Here is a 21,053-nt window from a genome sequence, read left to right on the forward strand (position 1 = left end):
TCAGCCCGTCCGTGTGTTTGTGTGTGGGAAGGAGTGTGGTTTTGTTTATCAGCGTTCGTGGTGCTGCTGGGCTGAGAGGGTGCGGTTACGAGCATGTGCTGCGGCACTTGCAGGCCCGTGGGTGCATTTAAGCCCCCCTCAGGTTGGGGTTGGGTTGGAGCTGACTCAAGGAGGGCAATCTGAGAGAACCCTCCAAAGCCAGCAGCTGTTGGCGAACACACCTGGCAGATTATGAAGCCTCAGCTGTGAGTCTCTCCAGCTTGACAAAGCTCTGAGGGATCGAAGCCAGGCTCCCAGTGGGGGTGGAGGCGAGGGAACTCTCTTCACCTGGGAGGAGCTAGAATTCCCCAGAGCCCTTGGAGTTCTTTCTCTAGCTGTGGAGGCCTCCCCTGCATCCATTTGGGAGCCCTGAGTGTCAAACTGCCTACTTAACCAGCTCAGCTTATTAGCAGCAAAGGCTTCTGGGATGGACCCCTCCTGTCTGGAGCTGGAAGTTCCCAGAGAATAGAGAGATGGGGCAGAGTGGAAGTGAGGGCTCCCAGAGAGGAGGGTGCAGGGGGAGCCCTCAGGATTAAAAGGCAGAAGCAGTGAGGAACAAGCCCTGGGTTAGGAACAGGGGACCTGAGTTTGAATCCCAGTTTTGTCATTCATTTGCTATGTGACTTTAGTGTATTGGTCAGTTACTGCTGCAATGATGCTGCATAACAAAACCACCCCCAAACCCAGTATTTTACAATAATAACATTTATTTTCTCACTCGCTAGTCTCTGGGTCAGCTAGGGTTTAGCTAATAGGCACCAGGTCCCCTGAAGTGGGCAGAGCTCCAGAAGGTGGGCTGGATTCAGTCTGTTCCATATGTCTCCTCATTCTCCTTGGACTAGCAGCCCCCCAGGCTTATTTCTCTTGTGGTGAATGATGTGAACACAAGTAGCCGAGCCAAGCCAGGCCACATAAACCCATGCCATTGCCGGTGGCACAGTCATCCACAGTGAACACACCCTGCAGGGCTCCTTGGCAGAGAGTGTGGGTGCGTGATCGTGTTACAATAGAGGCGGAGCTGAGATCACCCATCCAACCTATCACACTTGAGAAAAATCAGTTCCTCCCTCTGGGCCTCAATTTCCCCACCAAATTGTGCATCAGAACTGTATGAGAGCTTTTTCAGAGCACAGGTCCCCTGCCCCCACCCCAGACCTGCTGAATCAGAACCCCAGGAATAAGACCTGGGAATCAGCATTTTTAACAAGTGGCTCAAGTGTTTCTTAGCATCAGACAAATTTGGGAAAGTCGGGTCTAAGTGAGTCCAAGCCCCTGTAAGCCCTCAAAGCCCTGAGGCTTTCTGGGTCATAACCACCCTTTCCCCCTCCTCTTTGGTCCAAGCCCCTTAACAAGCCCCCCTCTCTCATAGATGCCCAGAGCCCAGATGGGGGCTGTGCGGCCACACACACCCTCACCGCACTATCCCCCTTTGCCAGAGGAGGAAACAGAGGCCCAGAGCAGTGGAGTCATTTATGCGAAGTCCTGCTACTAAGTGGGCTCAACTAGGATTTAAACCCAGGACCATGAAACTCCAAGTCTACACTGTAGAAAACACGGTTCCTGTCATGGAGATTTATGCCCTGGTTGGGAAGATAAGACACGGACAGAGTGTACATATTGGATGGCATAAATGAGGACCCAAGGAGGGGTCTGGGAGGTGAGGGAGATCACAGGCAGGAGAAATCATTTCCTCCTGGGGAATGGGAGAAAGGCATGCCACGGAAGGCTTCCTGAAGAGGAGGCATTTGAGCTTAGCTCTGAAGAATAGAGAAGCTTCTAATAAGCAGAGATGGAATCGTGCGGAGAAGAAGGTATCCTAGGAGAGGGAAGTACAAAAGGCAGACTGGAGGGAGAGTTCTCCTTTCTCCTCCTCCAAGGCACCAAGCTTCCCTGCCACAGGGTTTTTGCAAATGCCGTTCCCACTGCTTGGAATGCTTTGCCCCTTTCCCCCTTCCTTTTTTTTTTTTTTTTGTTTTTTTGCGGTAGGCGGGCCTCTCACTGTCATGGCCTCTCCCGTTGTGGAGCACAGGCTCCGGACGCGCAGGCTCAGCGGCCATGGCTCATGGGCCCAGCCGCTCCGCGGCATGTGGGATCCTCCCAGACCGGGGCACGAACCCGCGTCCCCTGCATCGGCAGGCAGACTCTCAACCACTGCGCCACTAGGGAGGCCCTCCCCCTTCCTTTTGACCTAGCTTATCTTCATTGACCTTCCTGACCTGGTCACATGCCCCCAGCACCATGGCCCTCAAGTTCCCGTGGCTGAGATCTTAGCTTCATGTCTTTGATCATTTCATTCCTGTCTCCCCACCATCACCACACACTGGTTCACAGTGAGTCTCCTTTCCCTCACTGTGGTTCTCCTGGAGCCTAGACAGGGGCACACCACAATGTATGCTTGGTGAGCAGTTGCCGAGGGGTCCAGAGAAGCATGGAGTGAGGTGGGGTGTGGAGAAGTACGATGAGGCTGGAAAACAAGACTGGGGCTTGATTTCCAGACAGATGTATTCAGTGCTCGGTTTTAATCGGACCCTAAAATTCAATATATAAATATCTAGCTCATGGCCTTATAAGGAAAAAGTATTTCTTTTGGACAAGTGACTGGGCCTTGTTCGCTATCCCTTGGCATTCACCAGGGCCAGAGCTGTCGTCTGACTTCATAAAGCCGTCACGCTGCCTTCGAACTATACTCCGCCACTCCAGAATGCCTTTCCGCCCTGAAGGGCTGCACCTCTGCCTGGTCCCAGGGGTGGAGGAAAGGGTCTGGGCTTTGGAATCAGGCAAACAAACCTGGCTTTGAATCAAGCCTAGCTGCTCACCGGCACTTAGCCCCAGACAAGTCACTCAGCCTGCGTCCGATCACATCCTCCTATGGGCATGACCACCCCCTCTTTGTGGGATGCTGTGAGGCTTTGAGCTCATGTTCTCAAGGTACCTCACAGGCTGCCTGGGATGGCAGGCACTCAAAAAGCAGAGATCATTCTGTATTCACTCGAATCATACAGTAGCTCACATTTGGCAAGTGGTTTACTATTTTTGCCAGATACCAAGTCCTGAATGATGAATCTCCCCAACCTGAGTGGGTTCCATTATTCTCCTATCTTACAGGTAAGGAAAGCAAGATGTTAAGAGTTAAATGACTTGCCCACCAGGCAAGTCACGGGCAGAGCCTGAATAATTACATCACTGCTTACTCAGGGCCCAGTGTTGGCTGGATCCAAGCCTTCTGCACAGGTAGGGCAAGCTGTGTACCTAGACCTGCCACACCACAGCCTGGCTAAGCAAATGCAGCCTTTGGGGCCACCCATACTGACTGACCAGTTAGGAAGATCCTCTGTCATCATGTCCTAGGGGGTCGTGTGGGAAAAAGAGGCATCAGTGCTGAACTTGACAAGCTCCGCCCTCATCCAGCACGCCCCTTTCCAAGCTATGCGAGCAGGCTGTCTAGGGAACCTTACTTCTCTGAGCCTTAGAGTCCTCACCTTCAAAATGGGCATGTTTCCATTATCCCAGCTTTGCAAGACGGTTGCCAAGTTAGTAATAATGTGGACAAAGCACCGAGCACAATAGATGGCAGCTAGACTTAAAAATGAAATCAGGGGCTTCCCTGGTGGCGCGGTGGTTGAGAGTCTGCCTGCCGATGCAGGGGACATGGGTTCGTGCCCTGGTCCGGGAAGATCCCACATGCCGTGGAGCGGCTGGGCCCGTGAGCCACGGCCACTGAGCCTGCGCGTCCGGAGCCTGTGCTCCGCAACGGGAGAGGCCACAACAGTGAGAGGCCCGCGTACGGCAAAAAAAAAAAAAAAAAATGAAATCAGAAGGTATGTTAGTTTCCTATTGCTACATGCCACAAACTTAGCAACTTACAATGACTCGCAGTTCTTATCTTACAGTTCCGTGGGTCACAAGTCTAGTCTGGATTTCATCAGGCTAAAATCAAGTGTCAGCAGGGCTGTGTTCCCTGCTGGTGGCTCTAAGGGATGACCTGTTTCCTTGCTCACTGGGGTGTTTGCAGAATTCAACTCCATGTGTTTTTAGGATTGAAGTCTCTGATTCCTTGCCAGCTGTCAGCTGGGAGGTCCCCTAGCTCCCAGGGGCGTCTCTCCGGTCCTTGCACGAGGCCCTCCTGCATCACAGAAGCAGCAACAGGGCGTCGTGTCCCCCTCACGCTCCCGCTCTCTCGTCTGACTCTCATCTGGGAAAGATTCTCCTCTTCTAAGGACTCAAGTGATTAGAGTGGGTCTACCTGGATAATCTGGGATAATCTCCCATCTCAAGGGCCATAACCTTAATCACATCTGCAAAGTCTCTTTTGCCATGTAAGATAACGTATTCACAGATTCCGGGATTAGGTCGTGACATCTTTGGGGGCCATTATTCTGCCTATCACGTGCACACGTAAGTCAAAGTACATCAGCATTCATCCAGTGCAAACACCTCCTTTTATAGAGAGCAAAACCGAGGCCCAGAGAGGTTCCTAAGTGGCTGCCCGAGATCGTACAGCAGGCCCTTGGCGGAGCTGGTCTCTAACACCCTCGCCAGGTGTCAGAGTCTCTGTCCATGACACCACTCCACGTGGCTTTCTCATGGAAAAACGTTCGACTTTCCAAAGCCCTTTCTGCCAGCCATGTTCTCCTCTTATCCTTTTGCCCTCCTGTGGAGCGGGCACACAGTGGCTGGTCTCTAGAACTGGCATGATCATGTACTCATCTACTTGTCTCCCTGGGAGCGAAGAGGATCAGAGAGAGATAGGACAAGAGGGCCCCCAGTGAGGCCCATGCCTGGGGAAAGGAAGAGAGAGGGAGAGGGCACGTCCCTCCCTGGGCTGAGTGCTCTAAATGTGTCTTCCTCTTTGATCCTCCCAAGCGTTCTTCAGGGGAGGCACTGCCCGCCTAGGCTATCAGCTACGATTGGTTCAGCTTGCCTGTAACAGGAAGAAAAATAACAGATAGCCGCTGCCACAGTAATGCTGTTTAGCAATCAACCGCAAAAGCAATGGCGTAAAAGCAAGAAGCACTTATCTAGCTCGTGAGTCTCCTGGTCGGATGGGTCTTGGCGGGGAGCATTCGTGTGTTTGCACTCCAGCTACTCTGGGTTGCTCAGCAGCTCTTCTCTTCGGACTTTGTCAGGGCTCTATTGCATGTTTGGGGTTGAGTGCGGTGGGCTGGTCAGGAATGGCCCTGGTGGGGACAACTGGGGCAACAGCTCTGCTCCATGTATCTCAGCCTCCAGCAGGTCGGCCTGGGCGTGTTCTCGTGGCCATGGCGGGGCACCTAGACAGCTGGCAGATACATGTGAGGGCTTTTTCAAGCCTCTGCTTATATCGTATTTGCTTATATTCTATTGGCCGGAGCAAGTCACACGGCCAAGCCCAGAGCCAGGGTCAGAGGGTGATTACACAAATTACAGGGCAAAGGATATAGAGACAGAGGCAAGTAATAAAACCAGTCTACCATAGTCGCTTAGACCAAATTGAGATTTATTTTTCTTATGTGTAAAGGATGTCAGAAGACAGGAATTAGGGCAACTCCATGGACTCATTAGGGATCCATGCCCTGAGGGGGAACGAGGCACACAGAGGGAAGCTACTTCCCCAGGTCTCAGCTGGTGAAGAGATTGGAAGCTCCCCCAGGGCTCGCTGGGGGCAGCAGGGCCCCTGACCACCTGCTCCCGCCACGGAGCAGGCCCTGCCTGGCCAGCCTCCCCTAACCTCTCGACCACAAGCCTCTTTTGTGCTTGCTCCCAGGGGCTCCATCTCCTAGCAGGGGTCACGGGGCGCCACTGATCCCATCCCCCGGCCGGTGTGCCCGGCTGGTAATTGAAAATACCAGAATTCCCTAAAGACCAACTTACAGGGAAACCTGACACCTCAGGGTGGGCGGCGGGCAGCAGGAGGGATGGGAGAACATCCAGCTGTTCCCTTTTCTCCGCCGTTAATCCCCCTGGATTCCAGGAGAAAGGCCAGCCCTGCTTGGCCCTCACTGGCCCGCCTTGATCATCTTCCCAGCAAATGCCTCCTCCTTGCCACACCCAGGGTTACGGGGCTTATGGGATCAGAGCCTGGGTTAGCTGCCTGTAACCCAAGCCTGCCAGCTAAGCCCGCCAAGCCCAGACCCCCATGGCTGTGGGGGACCTGCCTCCACCAACAGCTGAGCGCCCAGAGCCAGGGCAGCCGGGTGGGTGGTGGGTCAGGGGAGTCAGCCAGAGCCGGACCGAGTTAGCTTTGCAGCAGCCCTCTGAGGCCCACTGGTTTCAAGACCTCTGTGGTCAGTCTGCATCGGCCGCAGACAACGGAGGGGAGAGGAGATGCTGGACTTTGGTGGGCCTGGGTTCAAATCCCAGCTCCACTGCTTGGTAACTTTGGGCAAGTTACCTCATACTTCAATGCCTCCGTTTCCTCACCTATAAAATGGGTATAACCGTAATACCAGCCTCTCAAGGTTGCTATGAATGTCAAATGAGTTAATTGACGTAAAGCATTTGGAAAAGTGCCTGGTGTAGAGCGAACAAGGAATTGTCAGGTGTTAGCTGTGGGGCCTTCCCTTTTTAATTTTTTAAGGCATCATGGGGCATCCAGAGGTTGTCCAGATGACAAGCTTGCGTTTTAGTTAAGGAACAGGTTGCCACCCCTGCTGCAGTCCTTCTGTGGCCCCCCAGTGCCTTTGCGACAAAGCAACTCCTCGGCCTGGAGGTCTGGCCCCCACCTGCCTTGGCAGCCCCATCCCTGTGCCTGTCTTGAAACTACTTGTACCACTGCGTCAAGACTCTGAGTCCATGGGCCCTGGAGGAATACTCTAGCCTGGGCAGATGAGAGGGGCAGTCTTGGGCAGAGCTGGGCTGGGAGAAGCAGCATGGTGGGTGGAAAATATACTAGACCAGGACTCAGCTGATCTAGGCTCTAGTCCCAGGCCCACCTCTACCTGCTGTGTGACCTTGGACAAGTTACTTCCCTTCTCTGGCCCTGAATCCACTACTCCTCAAAATATGGGCCACAGGCCAGCAGCATCACTATCACCTGGGAGATTGTTAGAACTACAAATTCTCAGACCCCATCCCAGACCAGCTGAACCAGAATCTCTGGAGGTGGGAGGAGGGGCCCAGTAATACGAGTTTTAACAAGGTCTCCTGGTTATCTCCTTACTCCCACTCAAGTCGGAAAAGTCCAGTAATCTATAGGGACACATGCTACCACTTTCACCTCCATTATTGGGAGGTGAAATTGCAGGGAGAGGTGTGGAAGGAGCAGCTTCACCCCTGCTTGGGACTGGATCACCTTGGCCGAGTTCCAAAACGGGGGCTTGGATCCAGGAGCTCCACACCAAGTCCAAGTCTCATGGTTTCTCCACTGCCTAGTATGGTGCCCAGCCTGGAGCAGGCACTCACTGGGCTGAAACAAATATGCCTTCTCCATTAGACCATGCCCCCTGGAAGGCAGAGACCCTGCAAGGTTCCTCTCTTGAGCCCCAGCACCCAGTATCATGCCAACATCACAGTGACTCTGAATTGAAATTTTTTTCCAGCTTTCTTGAGATATTATTGACATAGATCATATGCAACTTTAAGGAGTACACTGTGATGTTTCGATACACATGTATATTGCAAAATGATTGCCTTAGTAAGGTTAGTTAACACCTCCATCCCTTCACATAATTACCTGCGTGTGTGTGTGTGTGTGTGTGTTGATAATATTTAAGATCTACTCTCTTAACTTTCCAGTATATAATACAGTATTGTTAATTATAGTCACCCTGCTGTAAATAGGTCCCTAGAACTTATTCATCTTATAGCTGGGAGTTTTTACCCTTTGACCAACATCTCATTTCCTCCAACCCCCAGCCCTGAGTAGCATTCTACTCTATTGAAATATTCTTTTTTTGGGGGGGGGGGTGGTACGCGGGCCTCTCACTGTTGTGGCCTCTCCCGTTGCGGAGCACAGGCTCCGGACGTGCAGGCCCAGCGGCCATGGCTCACGGGCCCAGCCACTCCGCAGCATGTGGGATCTTCCCGGAACAGGGCACGAACCCGTGTCCCCTGCATCGGCAGGCGGACTCTCAACCACTGTGCCACTAGGGAAGCCCCTCTATTGAAATATTCTTAATAATATCTCCCTCCTGATGGTGCTGGTCCACACTTAAACCTTTGCCTGCATTTCTCCTTTCATCCTCACAGCATCCTTGCCAGCTAAGGGTCCCCGTTGGACAGGTATAGAAACTGAGATGTCACAGACCTGCCCAGGAGCCAGGAGAGACTGTAGGAAGTTGCATGCAGGTCTGTCTGATTCCACCTCTGGGCTCCCAGCCACTAACCTAGACTGCCCTTCTGGGGGCTGGATTGGAATTTCCTTAGCTGAGCATTCTACAGTTCTCAGCAGGAAGCACTAGGTAAATGCACGTAGTAGTGGCTTAATGAGAATACTCCTCACCTATCCCTATGGGCTCAGTGCATGTCTGATGCTCCACAGACATGCAGTGGCAGCACACGCCCCCCACGACATACATACCCCTCCCACCTTGGAGAGAGATCCCAGCATTCCAAGGAGCCTTGAAGATGACCTCATCCAGCCCCTCACACCAGAATTATCCTCAGACCCTTGGAGGCAGGGTCAGGGCATATCCCTCCTCGAATCCCTAGTGGCTGAGTTTAAAGCATCCTCACTGATTTTCCAGTGCGTGTGAATGCGCACACAAGAGCGCACGTGCGCGCACACACACACACATACACACACCCCCTGAGTGGTCACACTGCCCTGTGTTTTGTCTGAGAGGGGCTGAGAAGCTTAGGGGAGGCCTGGGGGCGGGGTGCTTCCTGGGCCAGCCGGAAGGGTAAGCCCCCAGCCAGGATCCCCCAGATTAGCCCAGATCTGGGAAACTCCAAAAGGGACTAATTTTGTTGTTTTCAACGGGGAGCTGACTACGACAGGCTGGAGAGAGGGACAGACAGCCCGGGCCTCACAGAGGAGCCAGGGCCGCCAGAAGTCCAGGAGAACAAGCTCTACACAATGGTGGCTCCAGAGGGAGGGGTGGGGCTGGGACTGGAGACAGGGTCAAGGAGGGAGGGGACAGAGAGTAGGACCAGCTCTGAGGGACAGCAGGGAAAAGAGCTGGGGCAGGATAGTTCAGCTTCAGGCATAGCTCAGCTCCTCACTAGCAGTGTGACCTTGGGGAAGTCACCACACCTCTCTGAGCCTCAGTTTCCTCTTCTGCAAATTGCAGCTATTAACCCCCATCCCACACTGTTGTTGAGAGGATCAAACAAAATGACGCAGGTCAGCTGCTCAGTGCACAGTGGCCAGTGCCTAGTGATACCCATGAACACTCACAGCACTGACCACGTGCCAGGCACCACACTGAGCACCTGAAATGCTTTCATTCATCTGTCCTCACAACAGCCCCCAAGGCACGTTACCATTAGGCTCACTTTACAGATGAGGAAACCAAGACCCCGAGAGCTCTGACCACTCCTCCACAGGGATCTAGCAATTTCCTCATTAATTTCCGGTGAGCATTTACTTGGAACTGGGCTGACCGCATGGTAACCAGGGCTGCGCTGGCAAAGAGCCTGAGCCACCAGGTTCAAGGGCTAGCCCTCCACTGCCTTGCTGCATGAGCCTTGAGCAGGTCACTGAACAGCTCCAAGCCTCAGTGTCTCCATCTATAAACTGGGGATGTTAATAGCCCTCAGCTCATAGGGCAGTTGTGAGAATTCTGAGTTACACCTGTGTTAATAGGTATTGAGTACCTGGAAGAGGGCTTGGCACAGAATAAGAGCTCAGTAAGTGTTAGGTCAGTGGCTTTTTCCTTGTTATTATTATACACATACACACAACCCTGAAAGCCCTTCAAGTGACTTCATGAAGCATGAGAATATGTTGCCAGTTACTATCTATGTAGCTTCAGGCAAGTCCCTTTACTGTGATTCTCAGTTTCCCCATCTGCAAAATGGGCTGAAGGAGGTCTGCTTCACAGGTTGTTGTGAGGATTAAATGGGTGCATGTGTATTGAGGACATAGCCCAGTATTAGCAGGTGCTCAATAAGCAGTGGTTGGTGGGGCCCCTCCTTTGGATTGGGTCTTCTTGATACCCTGGCAGGGAACAAGGAAGACAGAGTCTCCTTGTTTGACTAAGGAGGAAACTGCTGGGAGCCGGGTCCCTGATCATCCCAGGAGGCCCACTGTCCCTGGCAGGGCAAAGAGCCAAACTGAGGGACAGGCAGCCCTCCCTTGGGGGGGGGGGCGTGGCAGAAAGAACAGAGGCTCTTCAGGGACACCTAGGCCAGGGTCCAAGTCCTTCTTCTGGGTGCTGCCACCCCATCTGGGGTGACTTGGGCCAATTTTCCACAGCTCCTTGGGGTGCTGGAGGGAAGCCTAGACCTTTTCGGCTCACGCTGGCCCCTGGGCTGATCCAACTCCAGGACAAGGGCTAACCAGGAAGGACAGGCAGGGAACATTTGAGCTGCAAGATCACAGGGATCTTCCAGCTGTGCCCATGGTGCACAGGAGGAACCAGGTCCAGAGAGGGGAGTCACTTGCCCAAGGTTGCCCGGGCAATTAGTAGCAGGCCAGAGAGCAGGGCCTGGGTCTTCTGACCAATAGACAGCTCCCTCCACGCTGGGGACAAAGGGACAGAGACAGAGCAGGAAACAGATGAGGATCTCCAAGCACTAATCCTCCAGGATCCCCTACCGGTCCCTGATCCATGCTCATGTCAGTGTGGTCAGAGCCCCTAGAAAGCAGGATTTAGGTGGGAGGAGAAGGGTCAGCCTCAGCCTCCTTCAGGAATCACCGTGATGGTCAAGGCAGGGCATCCGCTTGTCATGGACCTGCCCAGGAGCCAGGAGAGACTGCAGGAGGTGCTCCTCTCACCCTGGGGAGTCCTCAGCCCCTCCTGGGACCATGAAAACCTCAGGCCCAGAGAGGCAAGGGGGCTCTGCTCCAGTCACACAATAGGGAAGGACCGGGTCAGGACTCATGGACAAACCCTTCTCTGGAGAGTGGCAGACCTGGGTTCAAATGCCGGCTCCCCCACTGACAGGCTGTGTCATCTCAGGAAGCCCTGTGCTGCTCTGAGCTTCAGGGTCTGCAACGGTCGGTGGGGCTAATACTGCCCCCTCACTGACAGTCAGCTCAGGACACATACGTGTGCAGGGCCCAGGGCCATGGCCAGTACGTTGTAGGTGCTTTGTGCAGGTTTGTTTCCTTTGAGAAGAAGGCAAAAAGCACAGGCATGGGTGCTCTGTGAAAGAAGGAATCAAGGAAGGGGCGGCAAGCTTGAACTCACTGTGACCGTGGGCAGCTCACAACCCCCTCTGGACCTCAGTTTCCACACCTGTAAAATGAGGGGATGGGACTAAATTATTTCTAAGGGTCCTTCTAGCACTAAACACAGCCTCCCCTGACTTTTTTTTTTTTTTTAATTTTTGGCTGTGTTGGGTCTTCGTTGCTGCGCACGGGCTTTCTCTAGTTGCGGCAAGCGGGCGCTAACTCTTCGACGCGGTGTTCAGGCTGCTCATTGCGGTGGCTTCTCTTGTCGCACAGCACGAGTTCTAGGAACACGGGCTTCAGTAGTTGTGGCATGCGGGCTCAGTAGCTATGGCTCACAGGCTCTAGAGCGCATGCTCAGTAGTTGTGGCCCACGGGCTTAGTTGCTCCTTGGCACGTGTGATCTTCCCGGACCAGGGCTCGAACCCGTGTCCCTTACATTGGCAGGTGGATTCTTAACCACTGCGCCACCAGGGAAGTCCCTCCTCTGACATCTTGTCTCCTACATCTAACCACCCTCCATGAGGGCCCTAGCAACGCTGCTGGGGGGGATGGGTGAAATCCCATAACATGCAATTAACCATTTTAACGTGTACAGTTCCGTGGCATTTAGTACATTCACAGTGTTGGGCAATTACCCGTACCCAGCATTCCCCATGCTCCCTCCTCCAGCCCCTGGCAACCACCAATCTGCTTACTGTCTCTATCACCTTACCTATTCTGAATATTTCATATAAATGGGACCATACAATTTGCATCTGCCTTTCACTTAGCATGTATTTGAGCTTTATCCTCATTGTAGTGCACTTCATTAGCACTTCATTCTCTTTTATGCCTAAATAATATTCTGTTATATATGTATACCACAATTTGTTTATCCATTCATCTGTTTATAGACATTTGGGTTGTTCCCACCTTTTAGCTGTTGTGAATAGTACTGCTATAAATATTCATACACAAATATTTGCTTGAGTACCTGTTTTCAGTTCTTTGGGGTATATGATTAGGAGTGGAATGGCTGGATCATATGGTAATTCTATGTTTAACTTCTTAAGGAACCACCAGACTGTCTTCCATGGTAGCTATGGATTTATTTTTATATATTTATGTTTCGCAGTCATTTTTATTCACTGCAGTATCCCTGCACATAGGAGGCACTCAATGCACATTTGTTGAAGGAATGAATGAATCTCCCACCGTCTCTGCTTCCCTGTCCCAGAGCCCCGTCACCATGTCTAGGGTCTGTATGTCCCCTGCTTCAGTAGAATGTAAGCTCCAAGAGAGAACGAATTAACATTTCGTCCAACCCACTTGGGGCCAGACCAGAGAAGGGGCCCAATGCATCTGTCTTGACTTGATGTGGCTGAGCTTCCCCAGGGATGGCTGGAGTTGTCAGTGTCTGTAATCTGAAGGTGCCCCATGAGAGCAGCACCTGCGCCCCTGCACCCTGTCGGCTCCCCAGGCTGGCTGTGTGGCCTAAGCTAGATGCCTTCCCCTCTGTGGTCCCACAGCTCTCTGTCTGGGCACCTTTGAGGCTGGGCCAGAAGCTGCACCCTCTCATGCCCACCCCTGACCCCTGACCTCTGACCTCTCTTCCAGCTCCATCGGCCGTGTCCATCATGCACCAGGTGAGCCGCACCGTGGATAGCATTACCCTGTCGTGGTCCCAGCCCGACCAGCCCAACGGCGTCATCCTGGATTACGAGCTGCAGTACTATGAGAAGGTACTTGTGCTCCTGGATGCTCTCCCCACTCCCCCCTCCCGCAGGGCCCCCTTCCAGGTGGGTTCTGGGGTTCTGCCATCCCGCAAGACTAGGCAGTCTGGTGAAGCAGAAAGAGTACTGGCCTCAGCTCCACTCCTGCCCAGCTGTGAGACCTCAGGCAGTTGCCTTGACCTCTCTGAGTCTTGTTTTTCTGGTCTAGGGGATCAGGCCACAATCTCAGTAAAATGCAGTGGTCACAGCCCTTTCCCCACCAAGACCCCTTTCATCTTGATTTTGATGGGCCTGATGTTCTGAAAAAAACGGTTTTCCCAAAAGTTGCTTTTCTTAAGTAATAATTAGTCATTTACCCATTCTGAAGCAGAGATTTGAAACTGCTCAAGAGAGCTTCTGACAGGGTGAGAGGGTGGAGCTTCCTCCCCATGTTGCTCTGATTCCAGCTAAAACACTTGTTTTTGTTTGCCTGAGTGCCCTTTGTATGTATGGGGAGAGAGTGATTTCTCTTTGAGCTTTTAAATCAGACCTTTATTACTCCCTTCAGGGACCCAGGGTTGGAAGCCACTGGTGTAGAAGAAGGAGCATTGGACGAGGAATGAGAAGCTGTAGGTTCAAATCCCAGCTCCATCCATAACCAGCTGTGTGACCTTGGGCGGGCATCTTTCTCTCTCTGAGCCTCAGTTTCCCCCTGTGTCAAATACAAATGAGACCACCTCTCTCGCGTGGCGGCTGTGAAGGTTAGGGAGAAAAGGCAGGTGTAGTGCCCAGCATTGCCTGGCCCTCAGCAGAGACAAGTGTGCTTTCCCTTCCTCCCTCTTCTGCGCTGCCTGCTTCTCGGTGGGCAGGAGCTACATGATGTAAGGCCAGGTGAGCTCAACACATCTGAATGTGGGGTCTGCACTGTACAGAGACAGCAGGGGACAGAGCAGCTGGACATCAGAGGCCCAGGAAACTCTCTCTTTGGGATGATGGCATTTTTAACTGCTCCCTGAGGCACCAAATAGCCACAGAGACTGTCCCTGGGGAAGGGATCACTGGGCTCCCATTCAGACTAGGTTGTAAATGACTACAGGAAGTACATTAGTTGAGGGTAAGCCCACTGGGAAACGGAAAAGGATGGAAAAGCTCTCCCTAACGACAGAGAGGAAGAGATGGGGAGGCATTTCCAGCCAGCCCTGCTGGGGCCCACGTTCTGAGGCCCAGCCCAGCCCAGACCTCCCACTGTATTAACCCCTGGATCGGCCAAACTCTGGTGAGTCTCAGAGGTTCAGCAAACACCTATCCAGCCTCACCCAGCTGGTTCGTGATTGCTTCCTTGCTCATCTCCTCGTCTAAGCAGTGCACTCCTAGAGACCAGGGGCCACATCTGTCCCGTACACCACCTGCTCCCAGCGCCCTGGGCCTGGCACCAAGGAGACACTTGATAAACATTGGCTGAATAAATAAGTGAGTGAATCCCTTCCCGTGGCCTTGGTAGAGAGTGGAGACCTTGCCTTATCTCCGCTGTGTCCCTCGCCTGGCACACAGTAGGTGCTTGAGGTGTTGTTGGACAGCCTGAGCTGGGATGAAGTGAGGGGGCAGCAACTCCACCCTCGCTGGGCGCTGGAGAGCCTTAAAGTAGCTGGGCACCCAGGATAGCTGGACCAGCTGCTCCCAGGCCCAGGAAGCCCCAGGCTTTGCAGAACATTTCCACCCGCTCTGGCAGGGACAGCTTAGCAGCTCAGAATTAAAGGAAAAAAAAAAAAAACTAATTAAGAAGCTTTATGATTAAATGAAACTGAAAGCATTTGTCCCCAAAGATGGGAACGGAAATGAGAAATCCCGGCGCGGGTCCTGCCTACGACCCATTTCCTACCGAGAAGGGAGGGGCTGGAGAGGCTGTCGAAGGTGTGAACCAGGAGGCAGCTCTGTCCTACTTTCTGCCGCTACCCGGGCATCCCCAGGCCCCTGCCAGGGGTGGCAGGACCAGCATGCCCTGCAGCAGCTATAGTTATCACCTGCTCACATTTCCTGAGTGCCCACTACGGGCTGAGCACATCACCTCTGTTACATCATTCATCCTCGCAGCAGTGCTATTTGTCACACTGGACAGAGGGGGAAACTGAGGCACAGGGAAGTTGTATAACTTGTCCAAGAGTACCCAGCTGCTAAGTGGAAGACTCCACCTGGCCCTCCTGCCTCCCAGTTTTCTCCCAGGGATATTCTGGGATGACTGTTAAGAGGTGGACAAGAACAGGCCCTGATGGAGAATTGTAGGCACAAATGGCAAGAGAGGGGCAGACCTGAGGTACAGCTGTGATGAGACGTGGCCTTACTTCTGTCAGCCCCTCCTCCCAGGGCCTGGGTGCAGAAAGAGACAGCTTGGCTCTGCAAGTGGGCAGATGGACTCTGGTTTGTTCAACATTCATTGTCATCAGCTTTGGACTGGGCTGCTGGATGCCAGGAATACTCAGAGTAACCAGACATGCCTGAAGGCCTCAGGGATTTCACAGTCCAAGGGAAAAGACAGGTTCAGACACAAATAGCCATTAGACAAGATGTGCTACAGGCCACAGAAGGGCCAGCAAAGGTTTCATGGGGGCACCGTAATCCTGGCATGGATGAGAGGAAATCTTCATTTAGGTTACATTTGAGCCGAGCCTTGAAAGATGCTAGGAGTTAACCAGACAGACAAGTGATGAGAGCAGGGTCATTCCAGATGGCAAGAACAGCATGTGCAAAGGCCCTGGGGCAGGAGTGTGCTAGCCGCATTCAGGGAACAAAGAAGGCGAGAGTGGCAGGAGCAACCAGAACAAGGGAGGGATTGGTAGGGGAGGAGTTTGGGGAGGGAGGCGGGGTGGGGTTGTGGTGGGACTTCCAGGCCGTTAGAGTCTGGATTCAATTTAATGGAGTATGATAGGAAGCCATCAGGAGATTCTGGAAGGATGTGATCTGACTCCTATTACTTTAAAGATTCCTACAACTTGCCATGTGGAGAATAGACTGCAAGGGGGTCCCAGGGACACGCTAGACCCAGCACAGGGCTCTTATGGGACGCCAAGAGAGAAATGATGGTGGCATGGAGTTGGAGGGCTGGCAGCAGAGATGGTGAGAAGCTGACAAATTCAGACAATATTTTGGAACTCAGGGGACCAGGGAGATGTGAAAGATGACTCCCAGTGGATGGTGGTGCCTTTTCCTGGGGGCCCATGTGGGTTTGTGATTTGCAGATGTAGGTGCAGTGCTTGCCAGGGGTAGGGAGATGTAGCCAAGAACAGACAAGGGAGAGCGCAGAGGAAACACAGAAGTGGAAGGATAGGATCCAGGAGAAAGGCAGGATTTAAGGAGAGAAAGAAAAAGTTGTTGATGAAAGTGTCGGAGAAGACACCAGCAGAGGGTGAGCAGGAGAACCAGACGTGGCTTCTATCCCTGAGCTCTGACATCCCAGCCACCACCTCTACTTTCCTGAGTCAGCCCCACCCTTGGGGAGGGAGAGCCGGGCTGCTAGTGGTGAGATTTATTTCTGGTAAGTCCACAGCCAGCTCTTACCCAACACTCCAGCATCCTCCTGGTGCCTGCAACTGATTTCTTTAATGAATGCTCCAGATCCTCCCAGGTAGGGAAATTAGGAACTGAGCCCTGCAGTCCCCTGTGGGTCCCACCTCCCAGCATCCTTCCCACTCCTCCTTTCCTTCTTTAGAAAGGGTTCTTTTGGAGCAGGCTCTCCGTTTGGCCTTTCCCCAGCTCCGCTGGGATTTCCCAGCCTGCCCGGAGCCTGGAGCTGACAACCACTTTGCTGGAAGGCTTCTGGATGCCGCTGACGAATGGTGTTAGCCAGACCATGGTTGGCCATTTCCATTGGTTCTGGCATCCCAGGGGAGGTGGCCTCCTTTGGCAGCTGCCCTGAAGCACACAGGTTCACGCTCCCTTTGGCTCCCCAAGAGCTCAAGAAGAGTCATTTGTGAGGCGGATGGGCCCTCGTAGGCCACATCGATTTATGTGTTTATTCAACAGAAACGTCTACTTGGCAGAAGTGTAGGGACAGGATATTCCAGACAGAGGGAGCAGTGGTTGGGGGAGGAGGGAGTGAGCTATGAAAGTCCAGGCTGCATTCAGGTTGTAGCCCAGTGGACATGGAGTTGTATCTACGTGGAGAGGTTTGTCACTCATTCATTCACTTTTGCAGTCACTCATTCATTTAATGACCATGGGTGAAGGCCCACTCTATCACGTGTTGATGATAAAGTGATGGTGGTAGCCTACATTTACTAAGTCTTTAGGTGTCCTAGAGACTATGGTAAAAGCTTTCCCCCTTTTTTTCCTATTAAATCTCCACAATCACCCTGGATGGTACATAGTGGTGTTATCCCACTTTAGCGATGAGAACACTGAGGCTGAGAGGGCGCAAGAAATGCAACCAGTGCCTCACTGGTCCATTGGGTAAGGACCTAAACTGAGCACTAGTGGATTTCGTACTAACTTTCTTCCCATAATCTGTTGGTGCATTTTAATCTTTATGCAGATCATGGAACTTCAAAGAGAGGGGAGAGGGAAGGGAATTGATGGCTCTCGAGCATCTCCAGTGTGCCAGGCACTACCTGATCAAATTTTATCTTCACAACAACCCTGAAAAGTTGGCATTTATTGCTCCATTTTCCGGAATAGAAAACGGGCTCAGGGAAGTGAAGGGTCTTTCCCAGGGTCACAGTGCAAAGAAGTGGAAGAACTGGCATTTGAAATGACTTTCAATCCCCTGCTCAGTCCTGTGCCTAGCTTTAGAGAAGGGATCCACTCAGGTTAGTGCCTAAATTTCCCGAGGCACCTATGCCACCAACAGTTTCCTCCCATCTCCTCATACAGTCAGAAACTTAAAACTTCCAGCCTCTAAGCGGGCAGCCACCCAGTCTGCAGAATCCAGTTCCCCTTTTCAAGCCTGAGCCCATCCCATGCTGGACAGCGGCACCTAGTGGCCAACTCTGGGACTGTACCCCAGGTTCATAGAATGAATAGTTTAACATTCATTCATTCATTATGTCAGTAGTTAGTGAGCACATACTATGTGCCCAGCCTGGGGGTCCCAGAGATGAACCAGACAAGGTCCCTGCCCCAAGGAACCCACAGGCTTAGAGAAGACACATTTATATCAGAACAGTGGGTGGGAGAGGAGACAATGGACCTGGCAGTCTCTGGCAGGGACATCTGGGAAGTCTCCCCAGCCGAGGCAATACTTGTGCTGAGTCTTGAATGATAAGTAGGGAACTGCCAGGCATATGAATAAAGAGTATTTCAGACAGGGGCTACAGCACTTGCAAAGGCTCAGAGTGTCCAGGTAAGGTCGGATTGCCAAATAAAATACAGGACACCAGGTTATATTTGAATTTTTTTAAATATATTTTTAGTATAAGTATGTCTCAAAGAATGCATGGGACATACTTATACTAAAAAATTATTCATTGTTGAGCAGAAATTCAGATTTAGCTGAGCATTCTGTTTTGTTTTGTTTTTTTCTAAATCTGGCAGCCCTACCAGGGAAAGGGGAAGCAGTTGCATGTAGCTGGAGCCTGGAGGACCCTGGGGATGTGGCAGGAGAGACTGGCAAAAGCCAAGTCATGGAGAGTCTGGAATGCCAGGCTAAGGAGTACAGCCTTCGCCCTGTGGCCGTTGGCAAAGGACTTTGCATGCAGGCCCCTATTCTTGGTACAGGGGAACAAAACACAGCCCCTTCCTTCCGGAGTTTACAATCAAGGGAGTGAGAGGAGCATGGGCCTAGGGTGACGGGACATAGCCGAAACCAGACAGCAAGTGCTCCAGGGCTCAGAGGAGGGGAGGCACATCTGGCGAGGAAGTCAGGGAGGCTTCCTGGAGGAGTAGGCAGGTGATTTGGCTCAGGAGAAGAGACTGCCTATCCGCTGCTGCCCCCACATTCCAAGCTCTTTCTCACCTCCTTGCCTTTGCACCTGCTGCTCCTTCCCAGGAACGCCCTCCTGCTTCTTTGCCTGGGTGACTTCTATTTGTTCTTTAAGATTCCGTTCCAGTTGCCCCCAGTCTCCAGGGAGATTTCCTTGACGTCATCTGATATCCCCCACCCAGGCCAGGTCACTTGCCCCTGAGCTCACTGCGCTTACCCTACCCGTGTAAGCATTTCATACGTATTAATTCATTTCATTCTCTAAACCCTTTGAGGTAGCTATTATTATTATTATTATTATCCCCATTTTACAGGTGAAGAAAAGGAGGCAGAGAGAAGTTAAGGAACTTGCCCAAGGTCACAAAGGTAGTAAATAATAGAGTCAGGATTTGAACCGAGAAAGTCTGGCTCCAGTTCCCTTTAACCTATACACTATAATAACATTGTAATTACATTATTACAGTGTAGTTGTGTAATTACATAAGAGGATTGTAGTTACAATTATTATCTGTAATAACATTGCTCACACTGAATTTAATTGTTTCATGAGAGTTTTCAAGGGCTCTGCGTACCCGGGCATGTATAGGATTAACATTGTGCATTAAATGCACATCAGGTGTATTAACATTGTGCATTAAATGTGCAATCAGGTGTGCATTTTTCTACATAAGGGTTCATAGCTTTTCATCGGTTTCTCAAAGGGGTTCATGATCCTCAAAGGGTTAAGATTTCCCCACCATTTGCTTTACTGAACTGAGCTCTCCAAGGAGGCCAGGGCCTCTGCTTTACCTCCTGTGGGTCCCTAGTGCCCAACCCAGGGCCTAGTGCAAAGAGGGTATTTGGGGAGGGTTTGCTGGGTAGCTGACAGACACCTGAACAAGCATCATGTAGGCTGGTAAACATCTGCATCAACTCAAGCACTTTTCCACTCCCACTGCAGCAGCTGAATCTTTGTCCTGTCCCAGACTCCTCGGGTCACCCTGGGCAGTGATCAGGTCAGAACTGGCATTCTTCTCTCTCAAAGGCATGGGTATTAGAGGCGGCTCCATGCAGGAGACTTAGTTTGAGTCCCAAAGCAGCCACCAACTGATGCATGTGACCTTGAGCATCATTTTCTCTTTCTGGGCCTTAATTCCTGCCTCACTCAAATGTGCTGAGGCTGAAACGGGGTCCATCTACTTAATCCGTAGAGGCATGGGACAGGAAGAGGGATGCAGAAGTGAATAAGTTGGGCCCTCTCCCTGCTGTCTCTAAGAACTCACAGTCTAGTCTTCAGGGTCTGCATACAGTGGCCACTCAGCATATGTGTATTAGTCAGCTGTTATTGAGATGATGCTGCAGAACAAACAATTCCAACAATCCAGTGGCTTACAACAACAAGTGGCTATTTTTCTTGCTCATAGGTTTTTGTCTGTGGGTCAACTGAGGTGGCGCTGCTTCAGCCTAGGAGTTAGGTCAAGGTCTTCTTCACAAGTTTCTCCTTCTGGAACCAGCTGTTACCCAGGTTAAGCCTCACCATGGCAGATGGCAGAGGCATAAGAGACCAGGTCAAATCAACAAGCACATGTAAAGCCTCTACTTGCATTACGTCCTTTAGAATATTCCAACAGCCAAACCAAGTCACATGAACAAATTCAGCATCTGTGAGGCAAAGAAATATGCTCTGCCTTCTTTTGTAGGAAGTGTTGCAAATCATATGCAAAAGGTTTGGGTATGTGATTCTGTTACAGGAAAAGAGTGAATAATTTGGAACCACAGATGTTTGTCCAGTAGCCAGACCTGCCCCAAGTGGCAGGAGTGGATGGTGGACTCTGGGCTACAACCTCACTAACTGTTTTCTCTGTTCCTCGGCAGGAGCTGAGTGAGTACAACGCCACAGCCATAAAGAGCCCCACCAACACGGTCACTGTGCAGGGCCTCAAAGCCGGCGCCATCTATGTCTTCCAGGTGCGGGCACGCACCGTGGCGGGCTACGGGCGCTACAGTGGCAAGATGTACTTCCAGACCATGACAGAAGGTAAGCAGGGTCCAGAGGGCAGGAGGAGGGTGTTGACTCTACAAACAGAACAAGGACCACCTCCTATAAAGTGCCTTTGTGCAAATTAGAAAAGGCACCCCCTCTTCTAGATGTCAATTCTCCCTCCCTCCTGGGTGA

At 51.9% G+C, this 21,053-nt stretch overlaps 1 protein-coding gene across 4 annotated transcripts in view; it reads left to right on the forward strand.

The window, feature by feature from the left end:
* The window catches only part of EPHB2 (EPH receptor B2), a gene marked incomplete at both ends in the record, with an annotated part of 185,769 nt that overhangs the window by 147,042 nt on the left and 17,674 nt on the right, over positions 1-21,053 (forward strand). For all 4 annotated transcript variants that reach the window (XM_079698729.1, XM_079698730.1, XM_079698731.1 and 1 more), the window contains 2 exons: positions 12,893-13,017; positions 20,753-20,915. In XM_079698729.1, the coding sequence (XP_079554855.1) occupies positions 12,893-13,017; positions 20,753-20,915 (288 nt within the window). The remainder of the gene's footprint in view (positions 1-12,892; positions 13,018-20,752; positions 20,916-21,053) is intronic.

Source organism: Hyperoodon ampullatus, assembly GCF_949752795.1.
Source record: "Hyperoodon ampullatus genome assembly, chromosome: 2".
Lineage (NCBI taxonomy): Eukaryota > Metazoa > Chordata > Mammalia > Artiodactyla > Ziphiidae > Hyperoodon > Hyperoodon ampullatus.